Source organism: Aulonocara stuartgranti (genome assembly GCF_965226115.1).
Source record: "Aulonocara stuartgranti genome assembly, chromosome: 19".
Lineage (NCBI taxonomy): Eukaryota > Metazoa > Chordata > Actinopteri > Cichliformes > Cichlidae > Aulonocara > Aulonocara stuartgranti.
This window is the reverse complement of record NC_138955.1, coordinates 3,444,559-3,462,612: the sequence shown is the minus strand read 5'-3', so window position 1 is coordinate 3,462,612 and position 18,054 is coordinate 3,444,559. Positions and strand designations below refer to the sequence as shown.

The 18,054-nt window shown below is 44.9% G+C and overlaps 2 protein-coding genes across 2 annotated transcripts in view; one reads left to right on the top strand and one right to left on the bottom strand.

Annotated features, from left to right (window-relative positions):
- Nucleotides 1–42: 42 nt before the first annotated feature.
- Nucleotides 43–2,945, top strand: trmt5 (tRNA methyltransferase 5). Its single transcript, XM_082516202.1, has 5 exons — nucleotides 43–135; nucleotides 260–840; nucleotides 1,082–1,206; nucleotides 1,297–1,939; nucleotides 2,693–2,945. The coding sequence occupies exons 1-5, from the start codon at nucleotides 128–130 to the stop codon at nucleotides 2,752–2,754; spliced, it is 1,419 nt and encodes a 472-aa protein (XP_082372328.1). The 5' UTR covers nucleotides 43–127; the 3' UTR covers nucleotides 2,755–2,945.
- A 2-nt stretch (nucleotides 2,946–2,947) lies between these two features.
- Nucleotides 2,948–18,054, bottom strand: part of mnat1 (MNAT1 component of CDK activating kinase) — a 34,382-nt gene continuing 19,275 nt past the window's right edge. Inside the window, exons 7-8 of the mRNA XM_082516211.1 lie at nucleotides 15,730–15,851; nucleotides 2,948–3,225 (exon numbers count right to left, since the gene is read on the bottom strand). Of these exons, the coding sequence (XP_082372337.1) occupies nucleotides 3,105–3,225; nucleotides 15,730–15,851 (243 nt within the window). The 3' untranslated portion in view covers nucleotides 2,948–3,104. The remainder of the gene's footprint in view (nucleotides 3,226–15,729; nucleotides 15,852–18,054) is intronic.

Below are 18,054 nucleotides of genomic sequence, written 5' to 3'. Positions count from 1 at the left end.
CGTCGCGTTCTACACGTCAGAAATTACACCGTGCAATCAAAATGCGAGTCGCTGCTCGCTTGACCAATCACCGCTCGACGGTGGTCGACGTCTTATGACGTAGTTCAAGCATGCCTGTGATCGGAGGATGTTGAGGTGAGCTGTCTGGATCTGGTTTATCGTTAGTGGTTAATTGTATACTTTTGTTTTAAGCTTTGTTCTGATAATTTGAATGTTTTTTCTTTTCTGCCTGATTATTACGGCGTTATTATGTTCGTAGGTTTCTCGGCAGGATCTTTGTATCTGCACAAACTCAAAGGAGCCTGAATCCTGCCACTGTGCACCGCTGCTTTTGCTCTGCAGCGTATCCTTGCTTGGCTGTGAAGCCCATAATGGAGCCTAAACTGTACCGACCCCCTCCAGAGGTCCGGGGTATGACCTCTCTGGACAAAGACGCCTTCACACAGACTATTACAGTCCCTGCTCTACGGGTGCCCATTGGGGTCTTAAACAAAGTAGTGAAAAGCCTAAAAAAGTCGAGCATCCAGCGCCCTGGTGTGCCCAGGGTGGTTCAGGACAAAGAGCAGAGTAGCGACTTTCGCTTGGTCCTGTTGGACCCTCGCAGAGTCTCCTCGCCGAGCTCCTTCAGTGAGACTGAAGCTGAGGCTCTGAGGTCGTTCAGTGTCAGTGAGGAGCTCCACTACTATGAGCTGAAGCTGACCTATGACAACCTGAAGAGCGAAGAAGTGCTGGAGGCTGTGCTTCCCCAAGGTCAGGATGTGACCTCTGCGTTCAGTCGGGTGGGCCACATCGCACACATGAACCTGAGGGACCACCAGCTCACATACAAGAACCTCATAGGTGAGAGGCTGCTGCCTGGACAGCGGGAGGTTTTATTACAAACTGAAGTATCTACACGTCTTTCTGCTTATTTATTCACTTTATTTTTTTTAATGTGTCACCCAAACTTACCTGTGTCTTAAAATGTCAAAATGACAAGTACATCTGACTAAATACAGCTAACAGAAACAGTGGATCAGCTGGGATCACCCATCATTTCCAAATTTACAGTAAGGCTTCTTTTCTGTGCCTTCTCTTGCAGGTCAGGTGATCATGGACAAAAATCCTGGTGTCACCTGTGTGGTCAATAAGACGAACATAATCGATTCCACTTACCGCAACTTTAAGATGGAAGTGCTGGCTGGAGAGGAGAACATGGTCGCCAAAGTATGTGTAGTTCCACAGAGCCCTCTGTTTCACACTTGTTATTACATATGTTCAGTGCACAGGCTAATCGCTGTCCCGATCCCGATCCAGGTGAAAGAAAACGGGGTGACGTACGAGTTTGATTTCTCTCGCGTGTACTGGAACCCTCGGCTGAGCACAGAACACCAGCGGGTGGTGCAGCTCGTCAAGCGCGGCGACACTGTGTTTGACATCTTCGCTGGCGTCGGACCCTTCGCCATCCCAGCTGCTCGCTTAGGTGCCAGCATCTTAGCCAACGACCTCAACCCAGAGTCCTACCGATGGCTGCAGCATAACTGCAAACTCAACAAGGTGGAGAGCAAAGTCAGAGCCTTCAATCTGGACGGCAGGGCGTTCATCCGGGGACCTTTAAAGCAGGAGCTGCCTGTACTGATGAGGGGAACATCTGCCATTCATGTGGTGATGAACCTGCCTGCCTTAGCTCTGGACTTCCTGGATGCGTTCAGGGGCCTCCTGCACCACCAGGAGCCTCCTTGTGACGAGAACCTACCTACAGTGCACTGCTACGGCTTCTCCAAAGATGATGACCCTGACACAGATGTGGTGGAGAGAGCTTCCCGCAGCCTCGGATTCCCTCTGAAGAACCGATGCTCTGTGCATTTTGTGCGCAACGTGGCTCCTAACAAAGATATGATGTGTGTAAGGTTCACACTCCCTAAAGATATCCTCTTTGGAAGTGATGCTGAAGAGTCAGGTAAGGAATCACTCCTTCTTATGAGGTCTTTTCCAAAAGAAAAGGCTCAAACATCCCATAAATGTAGGAAGAAGAGGAATTGAAAATAAACAAGAGAAAAGCATGTTTCCTCAGTTTTCTGTCATAACATTTTAAGTTCCCACTTTACTTAGACATTACTTAGCCCATAGTGTGAATTTTGCATGCATGGGGATGATTTCTGTGACCATAATTTAGACACAATTAAAAGTAAAGCATGAATACCTGAACTCTCTGCCCCCCTCTCACGGACAATAACCATATCCAACTTCTTAATAGCAATGAACTGGTCTGCATTGGTGCATCATATCTTTATTCTCTTCCCCCTCCTGCCCCCCCCCCTCTTTCTTAAATAGATAACTATCATATCTGATATCATATCTCACAGTACAATAATATTGAATGGGTTGCATTGTTGTATTTTGTCATGTTTCTCAGGTCTTTGTCTGAATTTCTACGAACATTATTGCTAAGGATTGTCTTATTGCATTGGAGTCACACTGGGTTAAATATGTACACTTGGGTTTTAAGGGGTATTTATTATTTTCTTCTTTTTTTTGGGTTGTATGGAAGCCCCAAACGCAATTTCATTGTTCTTGACAATGACAATAAATAAATAAATACTAAATACTAAATACCTGTGTTTGCGCTGTTATATGTGCTGAAATTCCAGAGCTAATTTTCAACGTTGGCACAGAGATGGTTTCCATGATGCTTTTTTCTGTTTGTCTACAGAACAAATTGAAGAGCCAGCCTCAAAGAGACAGAAGTGTGAAGAAACTACAAATGCAACGTAAGGATAAATATCGACTTTGCACAATGAGGACCATGAGGATCAGCGTAGGAGCCGACTTTATTTTTTGCACTTAAATATTGTTTATTTGAAGAAGTCACGGCTCAGCTTTGTGACTAAGTCATTTGCATTTTCTTTTTTTAAATTCTGGCCTGCGTTTAATTTTAAAATAAATCTGCAAAATGATAGACAAAACCTCAGTGTTCATTGCCATTTATTTAAAAAATAAAGTTTGCACAAAATTTAAAAAGTTACATACATATAAGTCAGAGCACTCCCCACCCACGGCAGCGTAGTGGTAGTAGTGCAATATTTAAGGTCTTTTCAGTCACATTTCTAACTGGAGCAGCTTCTTCAGCCTCTCAGAGGGAACAGCCCGCTGAACGCGTCCTGGATGGCGCGATAACACGCCAAACCTGAGGTGTATCCTCCAGCTGTGTCCTGAGTCACGGCAGCCCGCACGTGATTCAGATACCTGAGAACAAATAGAAAGCTCTGCTGAGTAACGCAGGTTGGATATGTTAGAAATAATCTGCCTGGCCGGCACCCCGAAGGCTGCTTTTAAAGACTCTTCCTGCGAATGTAGCCTGAGTTTAAGTTTATTTTTGAAGGTTTTTTCCCTTCCTTCTCTCTGGTACCCTTTGGCCCTTTGATGAGATCAGCGAAGACGGACGTAGACATACACCGACAGTGGAACACCTTGTGCCTAAAAGTCTCTCCGACATGGCTCTATTAAAGTATTATAGCCGTTTTTATTTTTTCTAAGTGCTTACAGATGTATCCTGCCAAACCTCCTTTGCGGGGATCTTAAGCAAACGCGAACGTCACTGTTTATTTTCACAATTGTGCACGGGCAGAAAAAACAGTCACAGTGATAGCTGCCTCTCTACTTAAGTGCTCCGTCCCTTCCCAGTCGAGTAATTTCTCAAGTGTGTATTGTGCGCTTAAAAAGCGAGCCGTACTGTTTTCTCTTTCGTGTTACTACAAAGCAAAAAAAAGCAAAGGCCGCCAGCGATCCAGACAACACGTAGCCTTGCCCATCAATACTGCCCAAACCTCTCACGCCCCCCCGTCCTGCCATAGTCCTGGCAGAGGCATCTAAAGCCCTCACACGAGTCTGGCTTTGTGGCCCCTGTTCCTGTGAGCTCGGGAAACTTCAAAGTGAAAAGTGAATCAAGAGCACAGACAGCACTCTGATTTCCATGCTCATTCAGGCTGCTTTACAGAGAAACCTAACACCTGCAGGGAGGCTCAGAGAGACTGACAGAGCCGAGGTGTATGTGAATGAGAGATGGATGAGGGGGGAAAAGGTGTTGGCGATAACACTCGCTGCATAGATCGGATTTTGCTTTCTGTTGTTCCTAAGAACCCAATAAAAACATTGAAAATGAAGGTGAAACATGCTTGGTAGCATGTCTGTGACATTAAAAACACAAACACCTCACAACAGAGTGAAAATAACAAGGAGGACAGCACAAAATGTCAACCAGACGGTGCACACAAAGACCACTAGAGAAACGGCACACAAGTTCAAAACAGGAGGCCCAGTGATTAATAATAACTTCATTAGGCCCAAGCTGCTGTAGCCTGTCCTTCAGAGCACTTGAGGGAGGTCTTCTCATATGGCTTCCTGCATCAGATGAGTGCTATCTATTGATTATATTGTACTGGGCCTTTTTAATGGTGAAAAAAGTGGGCTATTTACAGCCTGGCTAAGTCTGCTCTTCCTGCTAATCTAATCCCCAAGCTACTCATGTGGTCATTCCTTCCAAGAAAGCTGAGAGCTCTGTGTAACTTTATACCTGCCTGCCCCTAAGGAGGGAGAGAGGGAGAGAGCGCAGAAAGAGAACATGAAGGAGAGGGAGGAAGAGTGTAGTTGAGGGGGTTGGGAAGAGGAAGGAGGGGAGGATATGGGGGGAAATCACCTTTGGGTATCATCATCACAAACCCTCTTCTCTTAAACTAACCCTGCCTGCCCTCCGCTCACCCCTAACACCCGAGGTTAGTTCAGTTCTGCTCCATTAACTCGGCGGATAATATCCGCATCTTCCCATAAAGGCTAGATGTAAGTGAAGCTGAAAGATAAACTTCACATGACTGTACTTGACAGGACAGACCAGCAACAGAAGACATGCAACAACAAGAATGCTTTTTTTTTTTAGCCAAACACCAACTTACGAAAAAAAAAAATTACTTGTGAAATAGACGCTTTGCTCCCCTCTGAACACTACTGCTACACTGTGTGCACCAATGCTCCTTCACCCCATCAGCTCCCCCCCCCCTCTCTCTCCGAGGACTGGACTGCCTTTTGTTTCGCAGGGCGCTGAAACCCAAGCCGTTTCGGCCGGTAACATCTTTCACTCTCCGGGCCCCACTGGAGCATTAGCTGCAACTCGATATGGGTCTTTTCAAAGCTTCGTATTATTGGGTAAATATGGGTCACTTTGGGCTCGCCCATTATGTCGCTAAGGGGGAGGCGGGAAAGGACGGGTGCAGGTGATGAAGACGACTGAATGACACAGTATGACACAGTGTGAGTGTTAGGACTGCAGTTGTCACAAGGGAATATGTAAAGGGGGGTCGGGTCGAGGTTTGACTCCAAGGAGTGATGTGTGTTATTTTCTCCAACAAAAGTATCATGACTTTAAGTAAACAATACTGTAATATTCCCCATATGGAAAACTCCCTCATATACAAGTCTAAGAGTATAATTTACATAAAAAGGTGGAGCTTTTGCAGATTTCTCACACAGCAAGATTACTTGATTTCTTTTAGCATTCACAAAAGCATAACAGCTGATAAGTGCTTGCATTATTTTTCAACCTCTGACTCTCACCATCTGCTGCTACCCTTTGCTTTAAGAAGCCATGTGCGGTTGGATCAAAACAGTTCCGAGTTAACAGTGTTTTTTTTCCACTTGGGTCTGGAGCTCTGAATACCTGGGCAATGTCTCCTGCTAATGCTAATAACCATCAGAGGCTTTCCTGACGGGACCCCGAAAAAGTATTCTCCACTCCTGCTGCCTGGAAAACACTGCAGAGCCCCATCTCTAATTCAAAGTGAAAAGATAAGTGGTGAAATGTTCCGGCGGGTTTCCGCGCGATTTCCAGCTGAGAATGTGTGGCTCCTCTTTGCGTTTGGATCAGGGACGCCGCTCCCGAGCGAAGGGTGTTGGGGTTCTTCAGGGAAATGGCTGCGAAGCTGGGACCCTGAAGGGGAAAAAACTACAGATACTACAAGGAGGTGCAGGCTGCGCTGGGCCTCTTGTCTAGACTCCATGTGTTGGCTAGAATTAGATTAAGAGGAGATGTGTGGAAGCCTGAGCTTGATGGAAAAGAAAAGAGGCCTGCAATGCCACAGTGACTATTTTGCCAAGCAGACACTTAATCAACATACAAACCACAAGGCGGACGCACATGACAGAAGAGCAATCTGAATCAGCCTTAAACAATGCTCAGTGCAGACCACTCTGTGTGGTTTGGCTGCTTTCATACATTCTTGTTTACCATGCGGCAAGTTTAAGGAGCGAAACAGGCTCCTACATACATGAAATTCTCAAGTCTTGACTTCTTCCTACACTACTGACCTGAGAGCAGAGCTCAGACTGACACCTGTCTGATTTTACAGACCTATCGCTGATCCGGGGTCACCACTTGTTTTTACAGCACCAAAGATCAGACGCTTTCTGGATTTAGCCTGTCGTCAACGTGAATCACAGCCCAAACAGGGTACAATGACTTTCAGGCTGCCCGGGAGATAAACTCTGTATTCAGCTGAACCGACACTGGAAGGGGGGGAAGGGGGGAAAAAGAAATAACATCTACAGATAAATCAATAAACTCTACCCAGTCTTGCTCCAAGGACTGGAGCCTCATTAGCTATGTTTCTTAAAGAGATGGAGCTTAAACTTTGTGTGTTGAATACACAAAGAGGGCAGCGGACAGGCTACTGCGTACTTCTAAAAGACAAGTCATGAGTCTGCAGGGCGACGGTGTGAATGTCCGGAAGTCTTCCTTTAGCGCTTTGCTCCGGCAGCAGCAGTTGAGGATTCCTGGCCTGGGAATGATGGGAGTTTGGGTGGGTAAGGGGGGGGGGGGGGGGGGGGGGTGTTGTACAGAACCACACACCTGCCAGATGATTTGTCATTATAGAGGGGTCAGCACTCAGCTGTCACCCCCTAATCACCCATCCAACCCCTCGAGTCACCACCCCCCCACCTCCACCTTCACCCACTAAACTCCACTCTCCAGTCCTCCCAAAACACCCCCTGCATTCCTCAGGCAGCTCCGGTTTCACTCACAGCACTGCTGCTCAATCTGCCCCTCCTTCCCTACACTCTGCCCTGAGAGAAAATGTACCCCTGTGAGAGACACACAGCACACTGAGCGCATTGTGTGGATGTGCGATGCGTGCTCATGCCCCCCGTGTACGCGTCTACGTGATTCACATGTGCTTGAATACATGTTTATCCAACGGCAGAGCTGTTTGTATCGATACCGAAAGCGAACCGTTGGAGCCGAGTTTTTAAACCAGAGGAGAATGTGTGAATTGGTCCAGGCTGTGGTCTACGAAACAAAACCCCCGCAGACAAGCCAAACACAGAGAACTCTCACAGGTATACTATATCTGTCAACAGCAGTCTTTCATCACTGTGGGTCATAGGTCACACTCTTTTCCATTGAATGCAGCTTCCTCTGGGACATGCAAGTGTGTGTGAGTGAGATCCTCGGCCATTATTCTATCCACCGTCTACCAGATTATCTCAAGTTGTGCTCCGTGAGTGTGTCTGAGGGGGGCTCAGTGCGGTTACGTCATATCCTCAGACGCATACAAACCTCTTATCCATTATCATGCGTCTTATCATCACCACTGATAGTCTCTGCATCCCACAAGAGAGGAGGAGAGGGAGGAGAGTATTGCTAACACTTACCTTCTTAAGGAGAGACCATGTTTAGAGTGTTAACAGAAGCTTTGGGTGACACTTGACATTAACGCTTATAGAAATACATTCTCGTGTGGAGTGACTGACAGCCTGTCCTCGAGAAGGCAGCTTGTTGCTATCAGTGATAATTAAGAGGTGCGCTTGTTTTCATTATGAAGGGCAGCATTGCTGAGGTGGCCACCATAAAAGCAGATAGTGCAACTTCAGTGCAACTTCTGCCCAAATTCAGCCACACTTCCTGGACTAAGCCATCACCTGTCACGACTCATCTTGAGCTCTTAGATCTTGGCCCTGCACCTCCTATATCCAACCTGATGGGGGCAATAGAGGCTGGCTGACTGGCTAGGCCGCCACCTTCACAATTAATTGCAGCAGCCTTGAGAAGCGTATAAGCATCACACACACACACACACACACACACACACACACACACACACACACACACACACACACACACACACACACACACACCATCTTTCTTTTGTCTCCCGAGCTGCCACTTGATAACTTTGCCCCCTGGAAAGCTTAGAAGAAGAAAGAGGGAGAGGGGAGGATAATGACATGACATCAGTGTCATCGTTAACCAAATGGGGCTGTACACAATGGAAGCACATATGCTGACCAGTGAATGGCTGCTAGCACAAGACACACCCATACACAGAGCAAAAGGAGCCTTGACAGTTGGATGTAACATTCAGTGGATAGATCACTGATACACAGAGGAAGAAAAGCCTTTTCCCATGGGGGGTGCGGTCTCGTATGCAGTTATCAGTTACAAAAGACCCCGAGGCACTGGTAAAAAGGCAAAGAGGATTTCAATTAGGAAGAAAAACAAGAAAATAATAAAGAGGGAGAGACAGAAGGAAAAAAAGGAAAAGGAAAGGTACCACAGGAGGAGGGTTTAATTCATACGTCACAGTGGAGAAGTACCTCCTCCCCTGAGGTGTGTGTGGCAAGTCCCCACAGCTAAGCCCCACATGACAGGAGTTTGTTTTGTTTCTCCAGCTCTTAAGAGGGAAAAATGAGCCAGTTAATCCCCCTGTACATTACTGGACCCTTTGCCCCAGGGATGAAGAGCAGAGGAGAGGCGCAGAATTCCAGTCAGTCTGTGTGTATGCATAGTTATGAGCCCCATCAGACTCAAAATCAAAGCGTGCAACTCTAGACAGTGCATGGATGCAAACCACTACAGAGATCAGTGTGTTAAAATAGGCAGGAGACATCACCTCACCCTCCACTGGGTGTTGACCCTGCCGCCGCTAGGCTGTGATACAAATAAATCTGAAAGCAAGAGAGGCTGTTATCCTTGGAGTTCCCTGCTTGTTGTTGTCTCCTTTGCTGGCAGCGAGTAGCCTGACTGGGCCTGGCCTGGCTTGATCTCACAAGGAGACTGCTGGTCTGCCTCCAGAGGGGAAACAATAACACTAAAAGCAGGCCTCTTTCGAATGACCAGAATACACACTAGACAAACGGACCTCCCCCTTCGGTCGTTCTGTTACGCTCCCTCCGTTTCCGCCCGCTCTTTGGGTCAGAAATGACTCACCCGCAACTAAAAAGCTTCTAGTCAACTACAGTGCATGCTTATTTTGCCTCATACTTCAAGAGAAAATCAATATTTGCACAGATCTATGGGAGGGAAAACAATAGTGATGTGGCCTCCTCCAGCTCTGTCTGTTAATGGTCTGTTTACTGAGGCAGACAGGATAATGGTCTGGGTGTTGGCTGGTGGTGAATCAGACGGTGGCCACACTCCACTCAGTTTCTGATATAGTTAGTAACAAGAAGTGTACGCATCTGTGTGTGCAAGGAACTTGGACCCTAAGTAAGGTGGTGGATATGTGCTCTAAATAAAGATGGGGCATTCTGTTGACACAGACAGGTTTGCAAGTCAAATAGCTGGCCTCAGGCTCCCACACTTTTATACTCTCTTTTGGTTATGCAAATTTTAAATCTGTGTCTCATGGCTGCAGTCAAGCTATCAGATCTAAGCTGTAGAGACACTTGAACGGTCGTTGAAGCACTTCATTGAACTATATCGTTACTAGCAATGCTGGATCTAGTAACAAGACAATGGCACGTGCATTGACTGTGTCGTATAGGAGATCTCTGGGAAACCAGGTCCACCTTTATGTTATGGTGACAACTCCAAGGTATTTGAGAAACAGTCCCACTGTTATGCAAGAGCAAAATAAACCATTTCCCATAAACGGTATTGTTTGGCAGCGTCAGAGAATATTGTAATTGGCACAGTGAGAGCAAAATATGGGCCTTGAGACATTATCTAATAGTAGTAAAAGTAGATCAAAGCCCACTGCTCTCAAAAGAGTTCATCTGAGGTCACACTCACTGGTGCCTCACTCTCCGGCTCATAACTTAAAGCATCAAAGCTGTGTTTGTGTGGGAGAGAGTGTGAGGGTCTATGACTATTTGTGGCCCAGCATACGAGAGTCTCTCCAAGGTGCCATCATTCTCCTCCTGTCAGTCTCAGCACCCTGACATCCTGGTGCTGCACCTCAGTCCCCCACGGTCAGTGACCTCTGACCCCACCCCCTGGCCCTTCCTGACCCATCAGATGGATATATGCCTTGCAGGGCTCAGAGAATCTGGGTTACATGGTAAAGCTATTCATGGCTGTTTCTACAGATTCCTCTGGAGCGCCTCGCCTCTGCATATTGAGAGAAAAAGAAAAATATCATGGCTGACTTGCACTTTCATCGCAGAGTGAGAAAGGAAAGCAGGGAAAGGAAAAGAATGATTTGTATGCAATGTAAACCTCATATTCTCTAATTTAGCGATGGCAGAAATGGATTCAAAAGCACTCAATGGACCATGTTTAGTGGTCCCTGCTAACTTCCAGAGCCAAATCCAGGGTCACTGCTTGTGCTCTTGGCCAGTGAGGCCAGAGCTGGAAAGATTGAGAGTTCAGACCTGGAGTCAGGCCAACCAAGCAGGGAGAGGCTAGAGAAGCTGGCTGCCGGTAACTGAGAGCTGTGATGGCACCATTGACTATCCTGGATATCTCACTCCCACCGAAGCACTTAACATGCAGTATAAGTCAACACACAAACAAACAAACAGATGCACACACTATTCAAATAAACACGCAGACGCCAAGGGATGGGTGGAAAGCTAAAGAACACAGGCAGAAGGAGAGCATCACTCAGAGAGCCATTAACCCCTGGCTTCCAACCAGAACAGTGAGCAGGCATCCTTTAAGTACATGTTAAACATAGCTAGTCTCTGTGTGTGTGCACAAGTGATTTATGTATTACTGCTCAGTGTCCAAGTGTATCTATGCAGTTACAAGAAAAGGCTCATGAACCCTGTGTAATTACCAGGATTTCTGCATTGATTACTCATAAAATGTGATCTGAGCTTCAGCTAAGAGACAGTTATGTACAAACACATTCTCAGCAAACAGCTATACTATTCATTTCTTTATTCAAACGAGGAGTAATAATTCACAGTCCCGGCTAGACACTTTAAAACCCGCCAAAAATCTATGTTCACTGTGTTTTTATTTAACCCCCCCCCCCAAAAAAAACTGCAAGTTTTTGTTTTGTTTGGGTTTGTTTTTTTTAGAGCAGCACAGACCACCCAGATACTCCACAGTACTCATGGGACAATGTACTGGTGTGACAAACATTAATCTGCTTTGAAAAAATAAAAATGCACCAAACTATTTCCGCACGTTGGAAGGAGCATCGAGTTTTATCTCTTTGTTACCTTGGAGTCTAAACCTTTTGCAATCACTGAGGGAAAAATGAATTCAAAACTGAATCACAAAAGTTTTAGAGGAGAACGTCAGGGCAGCAGCCAGGTTGGTAAACGCAACACGACAACGATGAACTTTGGCACACAAGCCAAGAAAAAAGAAAACGTGGTTAAACCTGAAGGGGGGGGTGGTCTGAGGAAGAATTCCTAGAAATGTTGATGAACTGAAACAGTTTTAGAGGGAGGAACGGTGCAAAATACGCTTGTGCTACAGGAAATTCCTGACAGAGGCTCCTAAGTGAGGTGTTACATGCTATTATGTTCAAAAGGTTTACTTACTTTTTATAACCCACACACTAAGTGATTACTTAATGTTTTCAGTAAACATATGAAAAGTATAACTCAAGTGTGACTTACAAGCTACTATTATCCATACATTCATATAGCGCTTTTTAAAATGGACTTTTAAGCAATTTATCTGCCAGAGTCAATTTAGAATCATGCGTGCCTGATGGATACTTTAGAAGTCTTAATAGATCACATATAAAGTCTGATTAGTCAACAAGCATAAGATTTGGATGAACTAGTGCAGGACTGTATTATCTACAGTGGCTAGCACAACAGTGACCCTGTAAAAGCTGGGGTACATCTAGTGTGTGTAGTGAATACTGCTCATGTATCATGGCTCTCTCTGTGTTACTGAAGCGGTCATGCATATTAACTTCAAAGTGTCTAAATGACAAAATGCTCGGAGAAGCCACCAAAGCTACGTATCGCATGTCTGAAAAAGGCTTTGAGTGTTATTAGTTTAATCAAATTGTCTGTAATTGTGACTTTGGTGGGGATCGGGATACATTTTATTAGCTGCTAATTTAGAAATCCTGGCAATTTCAAAAGAGGCTCGAACTTCTTCCTGCAACTGTATGTCCATGAGAACATTGATCTACTTCAAACTTGAGTGTTCAGGAGACAAAACTGACTGATTGTCTTCGTTAATGAATGAAGGTCACAGCAAACTACCTAAGCCTATTTAACCCTTCAGACAGAGTGGTCCTTGGACTGCTTCCTTGTGCAGAGAAGTGCATCCCCAGGAGAGGAGCGCTAGACTAAACACTCCGTCCATTCAGCTGCTCCCCTTCTCCCCACCGACAAGAGACGGACGCCTGACAAGCACTCTCAGAGAAAAACCTCACTTTTTCCACCAATTATAGAAAGCAATGCGGAGTGGGGGAGGAGGCAAAACTTCAAAATATTATACACACTGGCATTTGGCGGAGCGCATTGAGCAACCTCTGTCAGAGAAAGATGGGCTAATTTCAGGGCACCCTGTGCCAACACAAACAACTGTTCTGGATTGCTTTCATTGTCAGCACTTGAGGTTTGAGTCACATTTTTTCAGCGCTCCGCAGCCAATTTCTCTTTCCCCTATTTTTCCCCCCATATGATTTGTCCTTGTCCAAGATCCCAGTCAGTCTTTCATCGCCTGCACAGTCAGCGCTTAAAAAGTATTCTGGTAGAGAACAAACTCAGATCCAGATGCTCATCTACATACGCAAAACAAAAATATAATATTTTTTATTTTGGAACCCCCAGCATTTGCCTCCAAGAGCTCATGCACAAAAACTTATTGTAAGTGTAATGTAAACGTGTCTTTGAGGTGCTGTGTATTGTGATGTATCCATTTGTTTGAAGGTTATGGCTGTCAGCTGGCGGCAGGAGTTTAACAGCTACTACTCGAGTCCCACAGTGCTGTGTGCTGGGATTCATATCGCAGCCATGTCAATGTAAACATCATATGTTACTGTTTGTGTCTCCAAAGCGGTATTTACTTTTACTTTGATTTTGTTTATTAAAGGCTTTTACTGTTCAACATAAAAGCAAGGAGCCATGGCAGGACATTTGGAGTACAGGCTGTAGCGTTACATTCACAGTCTACTCATAACTCTGACAGCTCACGCAAAGCTCAGGGTATGTGCCAGTCAAAGAGATGGGCAGCTCTATGCTGCCATTATAGAAAACCTCACACAGTGGGGGTCACATCCTCCGTGGCAAATCAAACACACCTATGCACGTCAGGACAGGAGCGTTTGTAGAGCGCGATATGTATATGTGAGCGGAGAGGGTAGATGCTGAGGTGGAAGCTGAATGGGCACTTTTGGAGGCACCTGAACATGCATCCTATAACCAGGCAGCTGTCTTTAATATAAGAGTCCACTTCAACTCATATTTATTCAGGTACAGCTGACAGAGAAGGAGACACGGTGAAAGAGGTGTGGCTTTTCTTTTTCCTGGCAGGCGTGCTGCGCTCCTGCGGTTTTTTTGGGGGGCAAAGGGACAAGACGAAAAAGACAGACACTCAGAAGGGGAGTGGGGGGTATGTGGTGCAGAAGAAAAGAGCAAGTTGACATAAAAAAGGCATGGCTCCACTCAGTCCTGTGTTGACTGGACATCCTGTGCAAAAGACGAGCCCTGGAGGCCCCGGGGCCACCAGGGAGGGGGGTGTGTGTGTATGAGCTCGATCCTCCAGTTTTACTTGATGGCTGTGTCCAAGACAAATTACCAGTGGAGCTGCTGTCACAGTGAGCCTTGACCAAGACAAACAGCCGTGTTTTAAAATAAGTACCTGCCCCCTTCACAGGCCCTTCTACCTCATCCACACTCAGGCACATCCACATCTCGTCACACATTAAAGCAAATTCCCTTCACAGGTCATAGGACTGGAGCTGTAGTCCAACGCTCTACACAGGGGACTCACTTTCCACTCTCTCAACGCTGTCTGCATTCTCTCTCTTGTGCACGCACACTTGTGAATATTTACCACATCGCAAGAGTTCCACTGTGGCCAAAAGGCCGGGACTCCAATAACAAAAGGTGAGTGTGTGTGACATAAAGCCTACAGCACATTTACGGGGCACCCTGTGGGCGTGTGTGTATACAGGCTTGATCGTCTATGTACATCGCAAAATCTCCAACTTAGCTGAATCACAAACTGCCAGCAGCGCAGAAATGTCAGCACTATTCCCTTCTTTTACTTAACAGCACATTGCATCTTGGGAGTTGTGGTTTGTCTGTAGGGGGCTGTCTGTGTCGCTGCCTGCAGCCTGCACCAAAGGGACTTGTGTTCTTCACTGAACTGAACAGAGCCTCATTTATCTCTGTGGCAGAGTCCTTCCTCTCCAGCATCGGTCCTCCTGGACCCCTGAACTGCTGACACTAGGGGAGGTGGGGCTGCTTTTCCTCCTTCCACTGAGCTCCAGCATGCAGCAAAAATTGTGAGATGTGTTTCATCTGCATATTGATTAGCCTGGCCAAAAGAAGTAGAACCTCAGCACTTCACTGAATACATAATGTAAACAAGCAGCAGTTTTTCAGCTTAAACTCTCCTGAAACGTTTCACCTTCAGCTTGTGCTTTTCCAGGTGATTGTGCAACAAAAGTCAATGGCAACTTTTTCCTGAACAAAAAAGGAACAATAAAACTAGAAATCCTTTATCCTAAACACGCTGACATTATACTTTAATATGCACGTCTCAGCCAAATTAAAGTTACTGCTAGAGTGAAGCACTGAGCTTGCCCCTGAAATTAAAAAGCTATAACCCCACTTTGCTTCTATCACCCAATAAACACAGGCCACCCTCAACGTGTGGGCAGGCTATAGTGCCAGCCAGTTGCAGTGCAGACGGCTGGGCGCTGGGTTGGCTGATAGATAGCTTACATTCGGTGAGGAGTGGACCAATGGCGTCGTGGATTGATTGGCCCAAAGGGGCCGTCGGGGGAAAGCACTTCCTGTGTGTTAATGGACGCTCCTGCAGATGCACTGTGGCGGCTTGTGGCAGGGTGATGGCTGTTATTCCCTTTCCCTCCTCCCTTCCCCACCCTCACTTTGCTTTCACTCTCCCAGTTAATCAGAAGAGAGTCAAGATTTTCCAAGCAGACCTCTCATCTGGCAGCTACTCGCTACACCTACAACAAAACCTTTTCAAACATAATAATTTAAATGAATTGCAAATACTTTTTCCTTCCCAAGATTTCCTGTAATTTCCTGTAACTGACATGGAACTATAAATTGATGGGATCATTCCTGAAAACATTTTTAATTCATTACTTCTATTTTAGAAACAATAATCCAGCAGTATTCTGTGTATAAACTGGTAATAAAGTCCTCTTGTATATTTGAACAATTTTGACTATGACATAACTTTATCTTTATTCATACCATACGGCCATATTGCTTAATGCTTTCCAGGAAATTTCTCAAGAACTTAAAGAAAATCCACATTTTCAGAGTTCTTGAGACTAAATGAGACTGAGTAAATAACTGTACCCGAGTCTGCCCAGCTGCTCCAGTTCAGGCACCGGGGGTCCATAGGTTTCAACTTGGAGGGGTCTGTAGTGGTAAAGAACATCCTCTATCTTGGTAACAGGCTGGAGAGACACCGTCTGTCGCTGAAAGAAAAACACAAAAGAGGCACGTCATTCAAGACGGGAAATAATCGTCATTGTCTCGGCGCATCGTGCAACCCTGGAAACTTTATGGCTATGGCGCAAACACACAAAAATTGTTTGGAATACGGTTAAAGTCAATCAGTCCGCAGCATTAGCACCCACTGGTTCTTGACAGACTGGTTTGGAAATAGAAGTTCTGTCTGACAACATTTTCACTTTCCCCCGGCAACGGCGGTTTGGAGGAGAAACTGAGGCAGGACAGTGACTGAACATGTTTTTAGCAGTCAAATAGTTTTGGAAACTGAACAGGACACACACAAAAAAAAAAAAAAAAAGGGATGAGAACATCGTTCAGGAAAATTGTGGTCGGCCGAAATGCAATTCCTGATAACAAAGCAAGTGTACTTTGGTTCAAAAATGGCTATTGGCTTGCTCCATAAAACCACCAAAGAGAAATCGGCTGATAATGTATAAATGTAGTGTGGAGGAAATGCTTTGTTTGTGGGTTGAGTTGTGATTATTTTAGCGTGGTTTCACCTAAAACTATGTCCGTCAAAGCTGCCTCCGACTGAAATATGTTCAAATTACAAACGCTTGTAAATCTTATAAAAGTTGTTTAATTTTTTTTTTTTAATCCAATCAATAATTACTCTGAGCTGAAATTTCAGTCAGACTATTCCAGTTCCTAATGCTCTTGACCGTGCAGATCGAGTAAGAAATACGAGACTTCTTCGGGATACTGCAGCATTGTTCGATTTGGGGCTCTGCCATCAAAGGGGAATTTCCACACAGCATCCGACCGCTATGTTTTCTCCAGCATTAAAGTAATGAGACTCATAAGACAAGCCTGATTCATGAAACAAACCTGGAATTAAAAAGGATGATGTTTAAACAAACATGAACTATTTTAGAGTGCAGCGAAGGACCTCAGAGACAAAGGAGAGATAAAAAGATAAGAGAGAAAGCCAAGAAGAAAAAAAAAAAGTAGTGGGGGGAGTATAAACAACAGAACACAGAGGGGAGTCGATGAAAACCAAACTAAACGAGTAACATGTGCCCTGCGGCCTCACACTGCCTGCCTTCACACATGCTTTGACCCATATGAGCGCAGACACGGGGGAAATAGAGCAACCAAAACCTGAGCTGGAAGTTACAAAAGCACCAAAGACATGAGATGACAACACATGCAGAGTTTCCTTCCAGGTCCCAATAAAGGTGCTTTCATATGTGCACTTTTCCCCCCATTAATCTGACAGCATCTGAACTGGTCCGCTTCATGTCTGAATGACAAACCTATCAGATTCAACAGTGCAAGTCTGAACTGCATGCAGTCACATTAACAGACAGGCATGCACAAGATTATGTCTTTTAGCTTAAGAAAGACGCAACCAAAAGAATTTGAGAATCTGTACATGCTTTTGGAGATGCAGCAGCCTCAACGCAACTTTTACACAGAAATTCTGAATAAAGAGGTTTTTGATATTTCACCACCTCATCATCTTGGCACAGATAAACAGGATGTTGTCGCGCGCCTAAATGCTGAAAACGGACAACTCAGAGCAGCGCAGAACGATAAATGCAACCCTACTGAAAGATGTTCACCAAAAAGAAAAGTAGGAGAGATAAGTAACAACAGTTATTGAAATACAGAAAGACAGCAGATGAGTACAACATTGCATGAGAGCATTAAAATAAACTTCAGCTTTATTTATCTATTTTTCAAGATTCAAGAAGTTTGTCGTTTTGCATATTATTATTATACTTCTTCTTTTCATTATTATCATCATCATAATCATTATCACTATTAGAGCTGGGCGATATGAGATTTTTTCATATCACGATATGTTTTTTTCATTTCAGGCGATAACGATATCTATCACGATATAAGCCAAATAACTATATTTGTAAGATTTAAATGTGCCGTTGCTCACAAGTAAAATGTGAAATAATCAGCAGCTTGTTTTTAAATATTTATTTCCCATAATAAGTTCAACAGGGTAGATGTACTTAAGGAACATGAGACTTTTTCAGCTAAATAAAGGCAAATATTGCAAACTACACAAAAGGCAGCCGCTAAAGCGTTTAAGTTTCAAAATAGAACAAATGAAACAGACTAAATTGTCAATTCCACTTAGAAACAAAATATTAATTCTAAAAATAAATCTTAGTTTGTTTTACAGAAGAACAGACAAAACTGACTAAC

Bases quoted from the DNA above. Each gene is read 5' to 3' on its own strand.
- trmt5 (XM_082516202.1), top strand. The intron at 841-1,081 runs GTGAGAGGCTGC...CTTCTCTTGCAG, and splicing joins CACATACAAGAACCTCATAG to GTCAGGTGATCATGGACAAA. The intron at 1,940-2,692 runs GTAAGGAATCAC...GTTTGTCTACAG, and splicing joins AAGTGATGCTGAAGAGTCAG to AACAAATTGAAGAGCCAGCC.